The sequence below is a fragment of the Oncorhynchus masou genome, chromosome 5 (assembly GCF_036934945.1).
Source record: "Oncorhynchus masou masou isolate Uvic2021 chromosome 5, UVic_Omas_1.1, whole genome shotgun sequence".
NCBI classification, from domain to species: Eukaryota; Metazoa; Chordata; class Actinopteri; order Salmoniformes; family Salmonidae; genus Oncorhynchus; species Oncorhynchus masou.
Window position 1 is genome coordinate 15871111 of NC_088216.1, and position 19201 is coordinate 15890311.

The following is a 19201-nucleotide window of genomic DNA, read 5'->3' on the forward strand; positions in this document are numbered from 1 at the left end:
CTATTGTGGAGAGATGTACTGCTTGGATTCTTTACCTACGATAGAAATAAGCTGAAACCATTTTATGTAATTAATTTCATTATTCTTTTTGTCAAAATGTCATATTCACAAATGTAAATTTACAAACAAAACACCAAGTTTTATTACCTTACAAAAATAAATTGAACTGTACTTTAAGATAATGAAATACTCTACTAACAAAAAAGCTGTTAGAATAATGAGTGTATGTATGCCACTTATGGTCCTTGTGTAATGTGATATTGTACCCCCCCCAGCCCAATTGTCCTTTGTATATGATTTATATTAACTTGTTTTCCCATATGTACTTCCTGTATTGATTTGTCGTTAATAAAAGTTTTTTTTTTAAAGGCCTATTCAGATACTCCCTCTTTGCCCATGTATTCCAAGTTATTGCCAGGCAAGGGTAGACGATAACAAACTACAGGATTCTTAGCAAGAGGGGGTGTTGAACGTTTTCTTGACTTTACTCGACTTTTATAGATCACGTAAAATGTTATCCAGGAACTTTTTGAAGACATATTAGGCTTCATGAGACGTTTATTTGTTTGAACTTAATTCCGTTTTGAAATGAAAATAGATGTTTGATTGCTCTGGTCTAGGGGCGCATCAGTTGCAGCCTTGAGAATCGAATTTTCTCTCCGCAACTCCTTCGTCATTATCTCTACACTACAACAAAGTAGTCTACTGTACTGTAGCCAACAATATTTCATTCCATACAAAGAAACAATAGCTTTCACAATGGATCGGGTAAGTCTGGCTTTAACAGTATAAGTGCTGTGTTGTACAAAATGTCTAGGCCTAGTTTTCATCGTCTTTGATCCTCCACTTCCTGTGCTCGGTTTAAACGGCTCAACAACAACAAAAACATCACGGTAAAACTTGTTGGAATTTTTTTCTTCGTCAAAGAAGCCTACTACTATATCATGTTTAGGAATCTGTGACTATGAACTAATTATCTCTCCTTCCTCCCAAAGTGTTCACATTCCTTTTGAACACATTATCCATTATTTGACCAGATACTCAAGTGTCCGTTCTAACAAAGAAAATAAATGTTTTCTTAAATGGAAGGCAATCGGTAAAGAGACAAGATCAGGTGGGACCATAATAGCCAATGAGAGGGCAGACATGCGTGTTTCCACAGCCACAGCCGTCTATATCGCATTTTCATTGATTTAAGGTTAGGCATAAAGTCAGAAGTGTTGTTAGGGTTAAAATCACATTTGAATAAGATACATTTTATAAATGTGCGTGGTTTATGGCTTTGTTTGTGGTAACTAGTAACGTCCAGGCACTACTACCATATTTTTTATTTATTTAACCAGGTTGGCCAGTTGAGAACAAGTTGTCATTTACAACTGCGACCTGGACAAGATAAAGCAAAGCAGTGCGACAAAAACAACACAGAGTTACACATGGAGTAAACAAAGTACAGTAAATACCACAATAGAAAATCTGTATACAGTGTGTGCAGATGAAGTAAGGAGGTAAGGCAATAAATAGGCCATAGTGGCGAAGTCATTTCAATTTAGCAATTAACACTGGAGTGATATATGTGCAGTTGAGGATGTGCAATTATAAATACTGGTGTGCAAAAGAGCAGAAAAAAAACTAATATGGGGATGAGGTTTGGTTGGATGGGCTATTTACAGATTGGCTGTGTACAGCTGCAGCGATCGGTAAGCTGCTCTAACAGCAAATGCTTGAAGTTGGTGAGGGGGATATAAGTCTTCAACTTCAGTGATTTTTGCAATTCGTTCCAGTCATTGGCAGCAGAGAACTGGAAGGAAAGGCGGCCAAAGCAGGTGCTGGCTTTGGGGATGTACCTGCTGGAGTGCATGCTACAGGTGGGTGCTGCTATGGTGACCAGTGATCTGAGATAAGGCAGATCTTTACCTAGCAAAGACTTGTAGATGACCCGGAGCCAGTGGGTTTGGCGATGAATATGTAGCAAGGACCAGCCAACGAGAGCATACAGGTTGCAATGGTGGGTAGTATATGGGGCTTTGATGACAAAACAGACTTCATCCAATTTGCTGAGTAGAGTGTTGGAGGCTATGTTGTAAATGACATCGCCAAAGTCAAGGATCGGCAGGATAGTCAGTTTTACGAGGGTATGTTTGGTAGCATGAGTGAAGGAGGCTTTGTTGCGAAATAGGAAGCCAATTCTAGATTTAATTTTGGATTGGTGATGCTTAATGTGAGTCTGGAAGGAGAGTTTACAGTCTAGCCAGACACCTAGAATATGTGGACAACTTTAAATACCTAAGTCAAAACCGTCCAGAGTAGTGATGCTAGGCGGGCGGGCGGGTGCGGGTAGCGATCGGTTGAAGAGCATGCATTTAGCTTTACTAGCGTTTAAGAGCAGTTGGACAGTAGCTGCAGGGGGTGCGGAGCTGTTGGCCAGGGTTGTGGTAGCCAGGTGGAAAGCGTGGCCAGCCGTAAAGAAATGCTTCTTGGATTTATCGGTGGTGACAGTGTTTCCAAGCCTCAGTGCAGTGGGCCGCTGAGAGGAGGTGCTCTTACTCTCCATGGACTTTACAGTGTCCCAAAACGTTTTGGAGTTTGTGCTGCAGGATGCAAATTTCTGTTTGAAAAAGCTAGCCTTTGCTTTCCTAACTGACTGTGTATATGTAACAGTATAACTTTAGACCGTCCCCTCGCCCATACCCGGGCGCGAACCAGTGACCCTCTGCACACATCAACAACAGTCACCCACGAAGCATCGTTACCCATCGCTCCACAAAAACCGCGGCCCTTGCAGAGCAAGGGGAACTACTACTTCAAGGTCCAGTGACGTCACCGATTGAAACGCTATTTAGTGCGCACCATCGCTAACTAGCTAGTTATTTCACATCCGTTACATATATTGGTTCTTGACTTCCCTGAAAAGTGTCCTACTTTTACCAATACACTCCTAACTATCTCATCTTTATGAAATGTATATTCGATCAAATAAGGCAGAAGCCAGATTTTGGGCCCAGTTATCCCTCTCGCTTCACCTCTTCCTCGCTGTTTGAAGGGAAATGACTGGTATGAGATATATGGTGGAAACTAGCCCATGCCCACCAATCTAATGCTCTAAGATTTGTGGGTTGTAGTGAACAATTGAACATTAAAGGAAAAAGGAGATATTTGAAGTATGCACCCAATAAAATATTTGGTTTAATATTAATCTATGTAGAATACTTATTGTGTCCAACAGGATAAAGCTAGCCCTTCCCCCTCCACCCCCAGGAGTCCCCAGGTCTAATGTCTCCCTGTACTTTACTGCTGGGTCTGGTTGACTGCAGGAAAACACCGGGGCAGAGTGGAACTGAGAGAGGAGAAGAGGAACATGGAGATGTGATTTCATTAAGTAAGAACCATGGTGTGTGGATGAGACTACAGTCTGCTTCTGTAACAATTAATTGATGAGTTATATATTGATGAAAATATCTGGTTGTTCCACCCAATCTTAAGAAGTGTTACTTGGTAAAACAAATAGTTTGATTTCACATCATTTTAACATTGTCATGTTATAAAGAGCACATGTTCAACTTAATAAAATACATGTTTTGCCATCTCCAGGTTTAATGAAATATAAATACTATAGTCAGAGCCAATGTACCAAATAAAGTAACCGGGTTGACCGTAACAGGGGACTACTGAAAACAACAAAAACACAACATGGGTAAAATAGCCCTTTAAACCAGCCATGAATCTGCTTGTGACAGGGGGAATGGAAGCTAGTATTGTGCAACAGGAAGTAGTAATTAAATGCAGTCTTCACATAAAAAGTTATTGTTAAAACATCTCTAGCATGTCTGTGTCTGGATAGAAGGGTTGAGATGCTCAGTTTCCAACCACAAAACAGCAGTAAATTGATAAAAAGGGTAGAACCAGCTCACCTGCTTTTACTCTGATTTGACTATTAGATGTTCAGTGTTTCTTTTGAAAACCTTTTATTTTTAAAGAATAGCTTCACCATATTAAAAAGAGTTCAGTTCATGTAACAGGGTGGACCTTAAAATGAGGGACAGACGTAAATGAAAAATGCAGAAATGTCACTTTAGCAACTGTTTATTCATATTAAAAATCATATTAATTGAATTGTCCATGTGTTCTGTATGTGTCCTGCACTTTATTTCATATAACAGAGATTTGAATATTGGTGCACAATTATTACTGGAAAATATCTAAGGAACGCAAAAGGCCTTCATTTCATGTAACGCCCCATATGTTTATGGAGCCATATTTGCAAAACCTAACTATTCAATGTCTTTGTTTCACAGGTGACACCTCTTATCGTTGCTCTCTCAGTGAGAGGGGCTTATCATCTGGGGAGCCTCAACATCATGATGCTGACAAGAAAGAGAAGAGTCTCTCCAGATCAGAACACCTCAAGAAACACCAGCATAGAGGTATAGGGAAGAAACCTCACCACAGCTGCTCTGACTGTGGGAAGAGTTTTGCTAAACAGAAGGATTTGATAATTCACAAGCGGATTCACACCGGAGAGAAACCGTACCACTGCTCTCAGTTTGGGAAGAGTTTCGCTGCATCTAAAACCTTAAAATCTCACCAGAGAATTCATACAGGGGAGAGGCCTTACCCATGCTTTGGTTGTGGGAAATGCTTCAATCAGTCAGGAGACCTGACTACACACCAGCTCGTACACAAAGGAGAGAAATCTTATAGCTGTGATCAGTGTGGGAAGAGCTTCAATAAATCTGGAGCCTTGACTAGACATCTACGCATACACACAGGAGAGAAGCCTTATAGCTGTGATCAGTGTGGGAAGAGCTTCAATCAATTAGTACATCTGACCACACACCAACACATACACACAGGAGAGAAGCCTTATAGCTGTGATCAATGTGGGAAAAGCTTCAGTAATTCAGGCGCCATGACTAGACACCAACGCATACACACAGGAGAGAAGCCTTATAGTTGTGATCAGTGTGGGAAGAGTTTTGCTCAAGATTTCTCCCTGACTACACACCAACGTATACACAGAGGAGTGAAGCCTTATAGCTGTGATCAGTGTGGGAAGAATTTCTGGACCTCAGGACACCTGACTACACACCAGCGAATACACACAGGAGAGAAGCCTTATAGCTGTGATCAGTGTGGGAAGAGTTTCAATCATTCAGGAGCGCTGACCACACATCAACGCATACACACAGGAGAGAAGCCTTACAGCTGTGATCAGTGTGGGAAGAGGTTCAATTATTCAGGAAACTTGACTGCACACCAACGCATACACACAGGAGAGAAACCTTACAGCTGTGATCATTGTGGGAAGAGCTTCAGTCGATCAGGAGACCTGATTACACACCAACGCATACACACAGGAGAGAAGCCTTATAGCTGTGATCAGTGTGGGAAGAACTTCAATCGATCAGGACCCCTGACTATACACCAACGCATACACACAGGAGAGAAGCCTTATAGCTGTGATCAGTGTGGGAAGAGTTTTGTTCGAGATTCCAATCTGATTGCACACCAACGAGTACACACAGGAGAGAAGCCTTATAGCTGTGATCAGTGTGGGAAGAGCTTCAATCAATCTTTAGAACTGACTAGACACCAACGCATACACACAGGAGAGAAACCTTATAGCTGTGAGCATTGTGGGAAGAGCTTCAATCAATCAGGAAACTTGACTAAACACCAACGCATACACACAGGAGAGAAACCTTATAGCTGTGATCAGTGTGGGAAGAGTTTTGCTCTAGATTTCACCCTGACTACACACCAGCGAATACACACTGGAGAGAAACCTTACTCCTGTCTATGTGGAAAGAGCTTTGCTCATTCAGGGTCACTGAAAAAACACAATGAAGCACAAACATGTTTTCTTTTATCTCCCTCCTCTCAGTCACTGGTTCCAGATCCCTAAATAAAGTTTAAATAGAAAACATCTTGTGAAGCGTCATCCATCTCCCATTCTCTAACTAAGTCTGATTACCATGGTAACCTGTGTAGCATAATATGCAGCTCTGGATCCATATGTATCAAGCATCTTGGAGTAGGAGTCCTGTGTGTGGTGAGGTTTTCAGAGCTGTATGTTATTTCATTAACTTCTGTTATCCATTAAATAATGTAGGATAATGTTTCAACAATGGTAGGTTCATATTCATGTGTGGGGGAAATGTTGTCTGAAGAGAGAGTCTTGAATTGTACATCTTTCCTCATACAATCATTGGTTCCTGTAGGTAGAGATATGAGGGGAGACAGTCATGACCCCCTCAGACCTTTTGGCAGAAGGCCCAGAATATGTTCTATATGTTAAGATCGGAGACGGTTCCAGTCACATGCAGGAACCAAACGTTAATGATGAATAATGTAAATCATGCAAATATAACTTGTCTGTGTAAGCAGTATTTTAGAGAACTAAAGACGACCCGACAGAGCTCCAGACCGTACTCTGGTGTTTTAAGTTTGTTGGAACCTCTCCAGCTTCTTGATAATAAATCATTATTCATTTAAGTTTTACTTTGAGTCCCTGGTGTTAATTTCCACGACACGTATTCAATACAAAAATACATTAAATCTATTGTCTTATGTGAAGGAGATGTCGCACTGCATGAGGCAAATGGTGGTCACACCAGATACTGACTACCTTTTTTTTAAGGTATCTGTGACCAACAGATCTGTATTCCCAGTCATGTGAAATCTATAGATTAGGGCCTAATTCATTAATTTAATTTGACTTGATTTCTTTATATGAACTTTAACTCAGTAAAATCGTACAAATTGTTGCATGTTACGTTAATATTTTTGTTGAGTGCAATAACAATTGAAGAAACTAATGGAAGATATAATTTCTGCCTCCCAGGTTGCAGTTCCAATGGCTTCCACTAGATGTCACTAGATGTCAAGTCTTTATACAAGGCTTTAGGCTTGTTGTTTTTTTAAATGAAGAAGTCGTTGTACTCTTTCCAAGGTGAGCGCCAATGCAAATATGATCTCTGCAAACATCAGGAAATTTCTTTAAAAACTGCAATGTCAGCAGAAGAGCGTTCTTTGTTCTTTTACTTTCCTATTGGACATAGTAATCTCAGTCTGAAATATTATCGTTTTTTTTTAGATGTTAGACATTCTGAGGATTAATAAAAAACATTGTTTGACTTATTTGGATGAACTTTTCTGGTAACCTTTTGGAATCCTTTGTATGTATGTTGAAGGAGGGGATTATTGAATTCAATGGAGCTGACTATAACAGCGTTTTTAGGATATAAAGAAGGACTTTATCGAACAAAACAACCATTCAATGTGTAGCTGGGACCCTTGGGATTGCAAACAGAGGATCTTCAAAAGTAAGTGATTAATTTTATCTTTATTTGTTATTTTGTGATGCCTGTGATGGTTTGGGAAACATGGAATATATGCTAATGTGAGGCGCTGTCCTCAGACAATCGAATGCTATGCAGTTCGATTACCAAGATTCTAAGCTTTTGAACCATGTAAGACACTTGTATTTTCATGAATTTTTAATATTAAGATTTTTTATTTTGAATTTGGCGCTCTGAAATTTCACCGGATGTCGTCGAATTTGATCCCGCTAGCGGGATCCGTGTGCTAGAAGGTTTTAAACAAGAGAAATGTAATGAGGTGCCTAAAATCCTGACCTCGGTGCCAGATTATGCACGTTCGTGCTGAGTACCTTGGGACTAAAGAGAAAGACTGCACCCTGAGAATCACAGACCTGAGAGAGATTCAGCTGAGTACAAGTTCAGATTTAAAACACAGTATGCAGAATGGGGGTACAGCTTCCCTGGAAGGTAAAATACTGTTGAAGTCAGAAGTTTACATACACTTAGGTTGGAGTGATTAAAACTAATTTTAAACCACTCCACAAATCTACTTTGTGCATGACACAAGTAATTTTTCCAACAATTGTTTACAGACAGATTATTTACTTATAACTTACTGTTTCACAATTCCAGTGGGTCAGAAGTTTACATACACTAAGTTGACTGTGCCTTTAAACAGCTTGGAAAATTCCATACAATTATGTAATGGCTTTAGAAGCTTCTGATAGGCTAATTGACATCATTTAAGTCAATTGAAGGTGTACCTGTGGACCAAGGCCTACCATCAAACTCAGTGCCTCTTCGCTTGACATCATGGGAAATCAAAATAAATCAGCCAGCTAACCTCAGAAAAATAAATTGTAGCCGTCCACAAGTCTGGTTCATCCTTGAGAGTAATTTCCAAATGCCTGAAGGTACCACATTCATCTGTACAAACAATAGTACGCAAGTATAAACACCATGGGACCACGCAGCCGTCATACCGCTCAGGAAGGAGACGCGTTATATCTCCTAGAGATGAACGTACTTTGGTGCGAAAAGTCAGTCTCTATGGGTGTGCCACAGGGTTCAATTCTCGGACCGACTCTCTTTTCTGTATACATCAATGATGTTGCTGTTGCTGCTGGTGATTCTCTGATCCACCTCTACGCAGACGACACCATTCTGTATACTTCTGGGCCCTCCTTGGACACTGTGTTAACTAACCTCCAGACGAGCTTCAATGCCATACAACTCTCCTTCCGTGGCCTCCAACTGCTCTTAAACGCAAGTAAAACTAAATGCATGCTATTCAATCGATCACTGCCCGCACCTGCTCCCCCGTTCAGCATCACTACTCTGGATGGCTCTGACAACTACAAATACCTGGGTGTCTGGTTAGACTGTAAACTCTCCTTCCAGACTTATATTAAGCATCTCCAATCCAAAATTAAACCTAGAATCAGCTTTCTATATCGCAACAAAGCATCCTTCACTCATGCTGCCAAACATACCCTCGTAAAACTGAACATCCTACCGATCCTCGACCTCGATGATGTCATCTATAAAATTGCCTCCAACACTCTACTCAACAAACTGTATGCAGTCTATCACAGTGCCATCCGTTTTGTCACCAAAGCACCATACACTACCCACCATTGCGACCTGTATGCTCTCGTTGGCTGGCCCTCGCTTCATACTTGTCGCCAAACCCACTGGCTACAGGTTATCTACAAGTCTCTGCTAGGTAAAGCCCCGCCTTATCTCAGCTCACTGGTCACCATAGCAGCACCCACTCGCAGCATGCGCTCCAGCAGGTATATCTCACTGGTCACCCCAAAGCCAATTCCTCCTTTGGTCGTCTTTCCTCCCAGTTCTCTGCTGCCCATGACTGGAACGAATTGCAAAATTCTCTGAAGCTGGAGACTCACATCTCCCTCACTAGCTTTAAGCACCAGCTGTCAGAGCAGCTTACAGATCACTGCACCTGTACATAGCCCATCTGTAAACAGCCCATCTACCTACCTCATCCCCATACTGGTATTTATTTATTTATTTTGCTCCTTTGCACACCAGTATCTCTACCTGCACATTAATCTTCTGCCGATCTACCATTCCAGTGTTTAATTGCTATATTGTCATTACTTCGCCACCATGGCCTATTTATTTCCTTAACTTACCTCATTTGCACTCACTGTATATAGACTTTTTGTTTTATTTTGTTCTACTGTATTATTGACTGTATGTTTTGTTTATTCCATGTGTAACTCTGTGTTGTTGTATGTGTCGAATTGCGCTTTATCTTGGCCAGGTCGCAGTTGCAAATGAGAACTTGTTCTCAACTAGCCTACCTGGTTAAATAAAGGTGAAAAAAATGTTGTGGCAAAATGGCTTACAGACAACAAAGTCAAGGTATTAGAGTGGCCATCACAAAGTCTTGACCTCAATCTTATAGAACATTTGTGGGCAGAACTTAAAAAGTGTGTGCAAGCAAGGAGGCCTACAAACCTGACTCAGTTACACCAGGTCTGTCAGGAGGAATGGGCCAAAATTCACCCAACTTATTGTGGGAAGCTTGTGGAAGGCTACCGAAAAAGTTTGACCCAAATTAAAAAATGTAAAGGCAATGCTACCAAATACCAATTGAGTGTACGTAAACTTCTGACCCACTGGGATGTGATGAAAGAAAAGCTGAAATAAATCATTCTCTCTACTATTATTCTGACATTTCACATTCTTAAAATAAAGTGGTGATCCTAACTGACCTAAGACAGGGAATTTCTACTAGGATTAAATGTCATGAATTGTGAAAAACTGAGTTTAAATGTATTTGTCTAAGGTGTATGTAAACCTCTGCCTTCAACTTCCAGCCTCCCAGACCTGCAGTCAAGAGGAGACTACCAGGGCACAGACCGTATGTGAAGTGGCCTGGCGCCAGTGACAAGAAGTTGTGGGAAACAGTGAATACTGACCTTACCTTGACCCTCGAGAAACTTCGAGGCACAGTGGAGAAGAAGTTGGAGAGGATGGGGGACATCATCTATGAGTACGGGACAGAAAGATTTGGAGTGGAAGAGGCAAAAGGCGAGAGAAAGGTTCCAACCCCACCAGTTTCCAGGAGGCAACAAGAAATCAAGCGCCTCGTTCAAGAAAGGCGACAGCTTAAGAAACAGTGGAAGAAGGCCTCGGAAGTGGAAAAGGAGGGCATAGAGGCACTTCAGGCTGACATTAAAACCCGGTTGGCATCCCTCCGTAGAGCAGAGAACCTACGGAAACGCAGAAGGAAGAAAGAACAAACTAGAACTCGATTCTATAAAGATCCCTTCAAGTTCCTTAAAAGTCTCTTCACGAAGGAAAAAAGTGGAGCTCTAAAAACAACAAAGAAAGACCTAGAGGAGCACCTGAGAACAACAAACTTTGACTCAAAGCGACATAAACATCTGGCCATCCCATCAGATATCCCACCCATTGAACCCCCAGAACATCATATTGAGATCAGCCCTCCGACATGGAAAGAGGTGGAAAACACAGTTTGACGGGCAAGAACAGCATCAGCCCCGGGGCCAAATGGAGTCCTGTACAAAGTGTATAAGAACGCACCAGACGTCCTGAGGTTCCTCTGGAGGCTTATGAGAACAGCTTGGCAAAAGAAGATAATACCCAAAGTGTGGCGTAGGGCAGGCAGGGTCCTGATCCCTAAGGAGAAGGATGCAGTGAACATCAGCCAATTCCGACCCCAATATCCTTACTGAATGTCGAGGTTAAATCTTCTTTAGGTTCATTGCCCAGAGGATGGCCGAGTACCTGCAAAGGAATGCGTACGTCGATACATCTGTACAGAAGGCAGGAATATCAGGGTTCTCTGGCTGCTTGGAACATTCCAGCATGATCTGGCACCAGATTCAAATGGCCAAGATGGAGAAAAGGGACCTCCATGTAGCTTCCTCGACCTTGCCAATGCATTTGGCTCTGTGCCCCATGAACTCCTGTGGGTTGCCTTCAGATTTTTCCACATACCGGACACCATCACAACCCTGGTGAAGTCGTACTTCCAGGATCTGCAGTTCTGCTTCACCACCTCAGAGTTCACCACCTCATGGCAGTGCCTGAATGTAGGTATAATGGCGGGATGTACCATTTCTCCGTTGGCATTCATAATGGCAATGGAGGTTATCATCAGATCCTCAAAATGTGTTGCTGGTGGACAGCGAGTCGACTCTGGTTTCCGCCTCCCTCCACTCAGAGCCTACATGGACGACATTACAACATTGACCACCACTGTCCCATGCACCAGGAGACTGCTCAGAAAACTCAAGGAGAACATCAGCTGGGCCCGTATGAAGATTAAACCATCCAAGTCACGCAGCATCTCGATTGTGAAGGAGTACTCTCTGACCTGAAATTCTTCATCGGAGATGACCAAATCCCAACAGTGGCTGAGCAACCGGTAAAAAGCCTTGGCAGGTGGTATGATGCAAGTCTGAAGGACAAAGACCAGGTGCAACAGCTGCGCAAAGACATCAGTAGTAGCCTACAGTCCATCAACAACACCCAGCTACCTGGAAAGTTAAAGGCCTGGTGTCTGCAGTTTGGTCTCCTACCCCGGGTGTTGTGGCCCTTAGCAGTGTATGAGGTTCCAATCTCAACAGTGGAGAAGATGGAAAGAGGAGTCACAGGCTACTTAAAGAAGTGGCTCGGAGTTCCACGATGCCTTACCACCATAGGCCTCTATGGAGATGGTGTCCTCAAGCTGCCCCTCACCAGTCTAACAAAGAAATTCAAGTGTGCAAAAACCAGGCTCCAGATGACACTGAATGAATCTCGAGACCCAGTGGTGAGCAACAACGCGCCAACCTTTGCAACTGGGCGCAAATGGAGGCCAGGAAAAGCAGTCCAGGAGGCAACAGCAGCCCTCAGACATGCTGACATTGTGGGTCATGTTCAGCAAGGGAGAGGAAGCCTTGGGCTAACTAGCCTTGCTGCATGGAGTAAGGCCACTGCACCAGAGCGGCAGAAGATGGTAGTGCAGGAAGTACGCCATCAGGAAGAGGCTGCAAGGTGGGCCAAGGCAGTCTCTCTTTCCAAACAGAGACAGTGGACTTGATGGGACAGTGTGGAGAAGAGAAAGATCAGCTCGAAGGATCTGTGGGCCATGGAAGCGAGGCGGTTGAGCTTTTCCATCAGAGCAACATATGATGTCCTTCCAGCACCAATGGTATGGTGAAGATCCGGACTGTGCCCTTTGTTCCATGCCAGCCAACCTCAGGCACATTCTCACAGGGTGTAAAACAAGCCAAGGACGCTACACTTGGCGTCACACCCAAGTCCTTAAAAACCTTGCGTCCACCCTGGAGGACAAGCGAGCTGCCACCCCCAGCAGCATCACACCCCTTACGGACAAACTTTGTCCGCGAAGGGGCTAAACCTCAGAAGAGCGGTTCTACACCATTAGAGCAAGACCAGCTGCGCTTGGCCCGCGACTGGAAAATGCTAGCTGACGTTGGCCGGCAACTTGTGTTTCCTTCGGAGATCGCAACCACCACCCTAAGACCTGACATGGTGCTCTGGTCCCGTTCGCTCAAGAAGGTCTTCATCAGTGAGCTCACAGTACACTGGGAGGATTCAGTAGATGAGGCTTATGAGCGAAAACATCTGCGCTATGCCGATCTAGCTGCCGAAGCACGGCAGGAAACAGTGAATACTGTTCCACTTCATGATTGTGTCCCACTTGTTGTTGATTCTTCACAAAAAAATAGTTTTATATCTTTATGTTTGAAGCCTGAAATGTGGCAAAAGGTCGCAAAGTTCAAGGGGGCCGAATACTTTCGCAAGGCACTGTGTATTACCTGTAGATATTACCAGTAGATATTATATATTACCTGTAGATATTATATATTACCTATATATATTATATATTACCTGTAGATATTATATATTACCTGTAGATATTACCAGTAGATATTATATATTACCTGTAGATATTATATATTACCTGTATATATTATATATTACCTGAAGATATGATATATTACCTGTGACAGTAAGTTGTTCCAGGGCACAGATACTCTGATGGGTGTAAGTCACGTTGAAAGAGTTCTGACCCAAAACACCTAAAACAGTAGGAGGCCCAATCATTTATTCAATTAGTTTCTTCTATAATTATTACACTGAACAATAGAAACACAACATGCAACAATTTGTTAGATTTTACTGAGTTACAGTTCATATAAACAAATCAGTAAACTGTTCTAAATGAATTAGACCCTAATCTATGGATTTCACATGACTGGGAATACAGATATGCATCTGTTGGTCATAGATCCCTTAAAAAAAGGTAGTCAGTATCAGTGCCAGTCAGTGCCTCAGTATCAGTCAGTGCCTCATGCAGCGCGACACATCTCCTTCACATAATTTGTTTTTGTATTGAATACGTGTCATGGAAATTATCACCGAAGCCTCAAAGTCAAACTTAAATGAATCATTCTTTATTATCAGCAATCTGGAGAGATTCCAACAAACTTAATGCACCATAGTACACGTCGGTCAGGAGCTCTTTCGGGGCAGTCCCGTTAGTTCTCTTATACACTGCTAACACAGACAAGTTATATTTGCATGATTTACATTATTCATCATTAACGTTTGGATCCTGCATGTGACTGGAACCGTCTCCTATCTTAACTTATAGAACATATTCTGCCAAAGAGTCTGAGGGGGTCATGACCGTCTCCCCTCATATCTCTACCCATCACCTACAGGAACCAATGTTAGTATGAGACATGATTCAAGGCTCTCTCTTCAGACAACATTTCCATCACACATGAATATACACCTACCATTTTTGAAACATTATTCTACATTATTTAATGGATAGTAGGAGTTAATGAAATAGATACAGCTCTGAACACTCCTACTCCAAGACGCTTGATACATATTGATCCAGAGCTGCATATCATGCTACACAGGTTACCATGATAATCAGACTTAGTAAACTGTTAGAGAATGGGAGATGGATGACTCTTCACAAGGTGTTGTCTATTGAAACTGTATTTAGGGATCTCAAACCGGTGCCAGAGAGGAGGGAGATGAAAGAAAACATGTTTGTGCTTCCTGGTGTTTTATCAGTAACCCTGAATGAGCAAACCACTTTCCACAAAGACAGGAGTAAGATTTCTCTCCAGTGTGTATTCGCTGGTGTCTAGTCAGCTCTACTGATTGAATGAAGCTCTTCCCACACTGATCACAGCTATAAGGCTTCTCTCCTGTGTGTATGCGTTGGTGTGTGGTCAGGTGTCCTGACTGATTGAAGCTCTTCCCACACTGATCACAGCTATATGGCTTCTCTCCTGTGTGTAGGCGTTGGTGTGTAGTCAGGTCTCCGGATTGATTGAAGCCCTTCCCACACTGATCACAGCTATAAGGCTTCTCTCCTGTGTGTATGCGTTTGTGTGTAGTCAGCGATCCTGAATGATTGAAGCTCTTCCCACACCGATCACAGCTATAAGGCTTCTCTCCTGTGTGTATGCGTTGGTGTTCAGTCAGGGATCCTGAATGATTGAAGCTCTTCCCACACTGATCACAGCTATAAGGTTTCTCTCCTGTGTGTATGCGTTGGTGTATAATCAGGGATCCTGAATGATTGAAGCTCTTCCCACACTGGTCACAGCTATAAGGCTTCTCTCCTGTGTGTATGCGTTGGTGTGTCGTCAGGGTGGAATCTCGAGCAAAGCTCTTCCCACACTGATCACAGCTATAAGGCTTATCTCCTCTGTGTGTTCGCTGGTGTGTAGTCAGAGTGAAATCTCGAGCAAAGCTCTTCCCACACTGATCACAGCTATAAGGCTTCTCTCCTGTGTGTATGCGTTGGTGTAAAGTCAGGTGTCCTGACTGATTGAAGCTTTTCCCACACTGATCACAGCTGTAAGGCTTCTCTCCTGTGTGTAGGCGTTTGTGTGTATTCAGGTCTCCTGATCGAATGAAGCTCTTCCCACAATGATGACAGCTATAAGGCTTCTCTCCTGTGTGTATGCGTTGGTGTGTAGTCAGTTGTCCTGAATTATTGAAGCTCTTCCCACACTGATCACAGCGATAAGGCTTCTCTGATCGAATGAAGCTCTTCCCACAATGATTGACAGCGATAAGGCTGTGTGTGTGTATTGTCTCCTGATCGAATGAAGCTCTTCCCACACTGATGACAGCGATAAGGCTTCTCTCCTGTGTGTATGCGTTGGTGTCTAGTCAGGTCTCCTGATCGAATGAAGCTCTTCCCACAATGATGACAGCTATAAGGCTTCTCTCCTGTGTGTATGCGTTCATGTATAGTCAGGTGTCCTGATTTATTAAAGCTCTTCCCACACTGATCACAGGTATAAGACTTCTCTCCTGTGTGTATACGTTGGTGTCTAGTCAGGTCTCCTGATCGACTAAAGCACTTCCCACACTGATCACAGCGATAAGGTTTCTCTCTTGAGTATACGTGTTTGTGTGTTGTCTGGGCTCCTGATTGATTGAGGTATTTCCCACAATCAAAGCAGGGGTACGGTATCTCCCCTGTATGCATTTTCTGATGAGAATTTAATGTTTTTGAATCAGCTAAACTCTTCCCACACTGAGAGCAGTGGTACAGTTTCTCAGAGGTGTGAATCCGCTCATGAATGATCAATTCCTTCTGTTTAGCAAAACTCTTCCCACAGTCAAAGCAGCAGTGGTGAGGTTTCTTCCCTATACATCTCTGCTGGTGTTTCTCTAGGTGTTCTGATCTGGAGAGACTCTGCTCTTTCTCGTCAGCATCATGATGTTGTCGAGGTGCCCCAGATGATAAGCCCCTCCCACTGAGAGAGCAACGATTAGGGATGTCCCCTGTGAAACAAAGACATTTAATCATTAAGTTCTGCAAATATGGGTCCATAAACAGATCGGTATTTCCATTAAAATAATGCCTTTTGCGTCCTTCTGATATTTTTCCAGTAATAATTGTGCACCAATATTCCATTTTAAAATCTCTGTTATATTAAATAAAGTGTCATTTAATACAGAACACATGGAGTATTTGATTCATTCGATTTTTTTTATATGAATAAAGACTTGCTAAAGTGACACAATTCAGCATTTTGACAGGTCCCTCCGTTAAAACTTCTAGTAAGATTTTAACCCACCTAATACAATAATTACTCGTAGGTTTACCAGCATTGAGTACGGTTACAAGCACAGAATAATATGACTAATGTGAGTAGTCAATTAGTATAGGAGTTTGATTTAAAAATGGACAAGCTTGGAAAGTAGAACAATTTCTCTCATAAACCTGTTTATATGGACACATCTGAAATCAGGCTACCTGACGTGACTTTGATTAAATGCAAAAAGTAGGCTTTCAAAATAAACTTTCTACAACAGCGACCATGTTATTTTAAGCATATTTGATTGAGTTCGGATAAATAAAGCTGCATACTTTCAGTTTTTCCTGAACTCACCGGACTCGAGCAAAAGAAGTTGGCTGGTGCTGCTTGTGTTAGCACATACACAGATTAAATACACCTCTATAACTCTGATTAAAGTGTTTACATGTCCTAATCATTCTAAAGATTGTTCAGAAAACCAGTTGTTTTTAAAGGTGTATCCCTACTTCGGTTATGACCTTACACCAATTAAGATCAGCAGAGTAAGATGTTTACATGACTAATGACACTCAGTCTACTGCCATAATCAGTTTAATAGGAAATGATTAGTGTGCATGTAAAGCCCTAGTTATTTGGTTACTTTGACAGTCATTTCTGAACATGATTTATTTCATGTGATTAGTGATTCATTTACATCTGTCCCTCATTTTAAGGTCAACCCTGTTACATGAACTGAACTCTTGTTTTAATATGGTGAAACTATTCTTTAAAAATGTTTTTTATAGAATTAGAATTATTTTTTTGCATAAGAAACATTGAACATCAAATAGTCAAATCAGCGTAAAAGCAGGTGAGCTGGTTCTACTTGATCAATTTACTGCTGTTTTGTGGTGGAGAACTGAACCAGTCCACCCTTGTACCCAGACACAGACATGCCAGAAACGTTTAACAGTAGCTTTATTCCTGAAGACTGCATTCAACTGCTCCTCCCTGTTGCACAATACCAGATCCATTCCTCCTGTCACAAGCAGATTCATGGCCGATTTAAAGGCCTATTTTAGCCATGTAATCCAGCGGTTTTGTTGTTTTCAGTCGTTCCCTGTTAAGTCAACCCGGTTACTTTATTTGGCACTTACTATAGTATTTATTTCTATGTAACCTCTTGAGATGAGAAACTTGTTTTTTATTTAGTTGAGCACTTGCTCTTTATGACAGAATGTTAAAATTATGTGAAATCAAACGTTTTTTTTTTTTTACCAAGTTACACTTCTTAAAATCGACCAGATATTTTTAATCAATATATGCTTAAATCAATTATTTGTTACTGAAGCAGACTGTAGTCTAATCCACACACCATGGTTCTTAGTAATGAAATCACATCTCCATGTTCCTCTTCTCCTCTCTCAGTTCCACTCTGCCCTGGTGTTTTCCTGCAGTCGACCAGACCCAGCAGTAAAGTACAGGGAGACATTAGACCTGGGGACTCCAGAGGGGTGAAGGGGAACGGGCTAGCTTTGTCCTGTTGGCCACAATAAGTATTCTACATTGATTAACATTAAACCAAATATTTTATTAATTTATTCCAAACCTCTGATTTTGGGTGCATCCCTAGGATATCTCCTTTTTCCTCAAATGCTGAATCGTTCACTACTTCCCACTAATCGAAGAGCATTGACTGGTGGAGGATTGGGCTAGTTTCCACCATATATCTCATACCAGTCATTTCCTTTCAAACAGCGATGAAGAGGTGAAGCGAGAGGGATAACTGGGCCCAAAATCTGTCTTCTGTTTTATTTATTCGAATATAAAATTCGTAACGATTAGGTTGTTAAGAGTGTACTGATAAAAATAGGACACTTTATATGGTAGTAGTGACTTGTCACTCGTTACCGCAAACAAAGCCATAAACCACGCCAATTTCTACCATTGTCCTTATAAACATGTGATTTTAACCCTAACCTTAACAACACTTCTGGCGTTATGCCTAATCCTACATAAATGTAAATGCTAAATAGAAGTTAGACTCTGTTGCAACACGCATGTCTTCCCTCTCGTTGGCTATAATGGTCCCACCTGATCTTGCCTTTTTCCGATTTCCTTCCATTTTTAAAGACATTTATTTTCTTTGTTTGAGCGGCCACTTGAGTATCAGGTCAAATAATGGATAATGTGTTCGAAATCAGCGAAGGAATGTGAACACTTTGGGAGGAAGGAGAGATAATTAGGTCAGTCACAGATTCCTAAACATGATATAGTAGTAGTAGGCTACTTTGTTAAAGAATAAATCAAATTCCAACAAGTTTTTCCGTCATGTTTTTTGTCCAGCCGTTTAAACCCAACACATGAATGTGGAGGATCCAAGATGATGAAAACTAGGCCTAGACATTTTGTACAACACAGGAGGCATATAGACTTACCCGATCCATTGTGGAAGCTTTTGTCTATTTGTATGGCATGACATGTTGTAGGGTACAGTACAGTTGAACTACTTTGTTGTAGTGTTCAGATAATGACTAGGGAGTTGCAGAGAAAAAAAATCGATTCTCAAGGCTGCGACTGATGCGCCCCTAGACCAGAGCAAACAAACATCTATTTAAATATCAAAACGTAAATAAGTTAGAACAAATAAACGTCTCATGTAGCCTAATATTACTTCAGAAAGTTCCTGGATAACATTTGACGTGATCTATAAAAGTGAAGAAAACGTTCAACACCCCCTTTCCCTAAGAATCCTGTTGTCTGATATCGTCTACTTTTACCTGACAGCCACTTGTAACACATGCGCAAAGA

At 41.8% G+C, this 19201-nt stretch overlaps 1 protein-coding gene and 1 pseudogene across 1 annotated transcript; one reads left to right on the plus strand and one right to left on the minus strand.

Moving 5' to 3' along the window:
* Positions 1 to 484: 484 nt before the first annotated feature.
* On the plus strand, positions 485 to 5798 carry LOC135534486 (zinc finger protein OZF-like; annotated as a pseudogene).
* Positions 5799 to 13767: 7969 nt separating this feature from the next.
* On the minus strand, positions 13768 to 15953 carry LOC135534559 (zinc finger protein 271-like). Its single transcript, XM_064961516.1, has 2 exons — positions 15501 to 15953; positions 13768 to 15388 (listed from the first exon to the last, which is right to left on the minus strand). The coding sequence occupies exons 1-2, from the start codon at positions 15853 to 15855 to the stop codon at positions 14355 to 14357; spliced, it is 1389 nt and encodes a 462-aa protein (XP_064817588.1). The 5' UTR covers positions 15856 to 15953; the 3' UTR covers positions 13768 to 14354.
* Positions 15954 to 19201: the final 3248 nt, after the last annotated feature.

Excerpts from the sequence above, each read along its gene's own strand:
- LOC135534559 (XM_064961516.1), bottom strand. The coding sequence starts at position 15,855 with ATGCATACAGGGGAGATACCGTACCCCTGCTTTGATTGTGGGAAATAC. Across the intron at positions 15,389-15,500 it reads CATACACACAGGAGAGAAGC|CTTATCGCTGTGATCAGTGT; the intron begins CTTATCGCTGTC and ends GATCAGAGAAGC.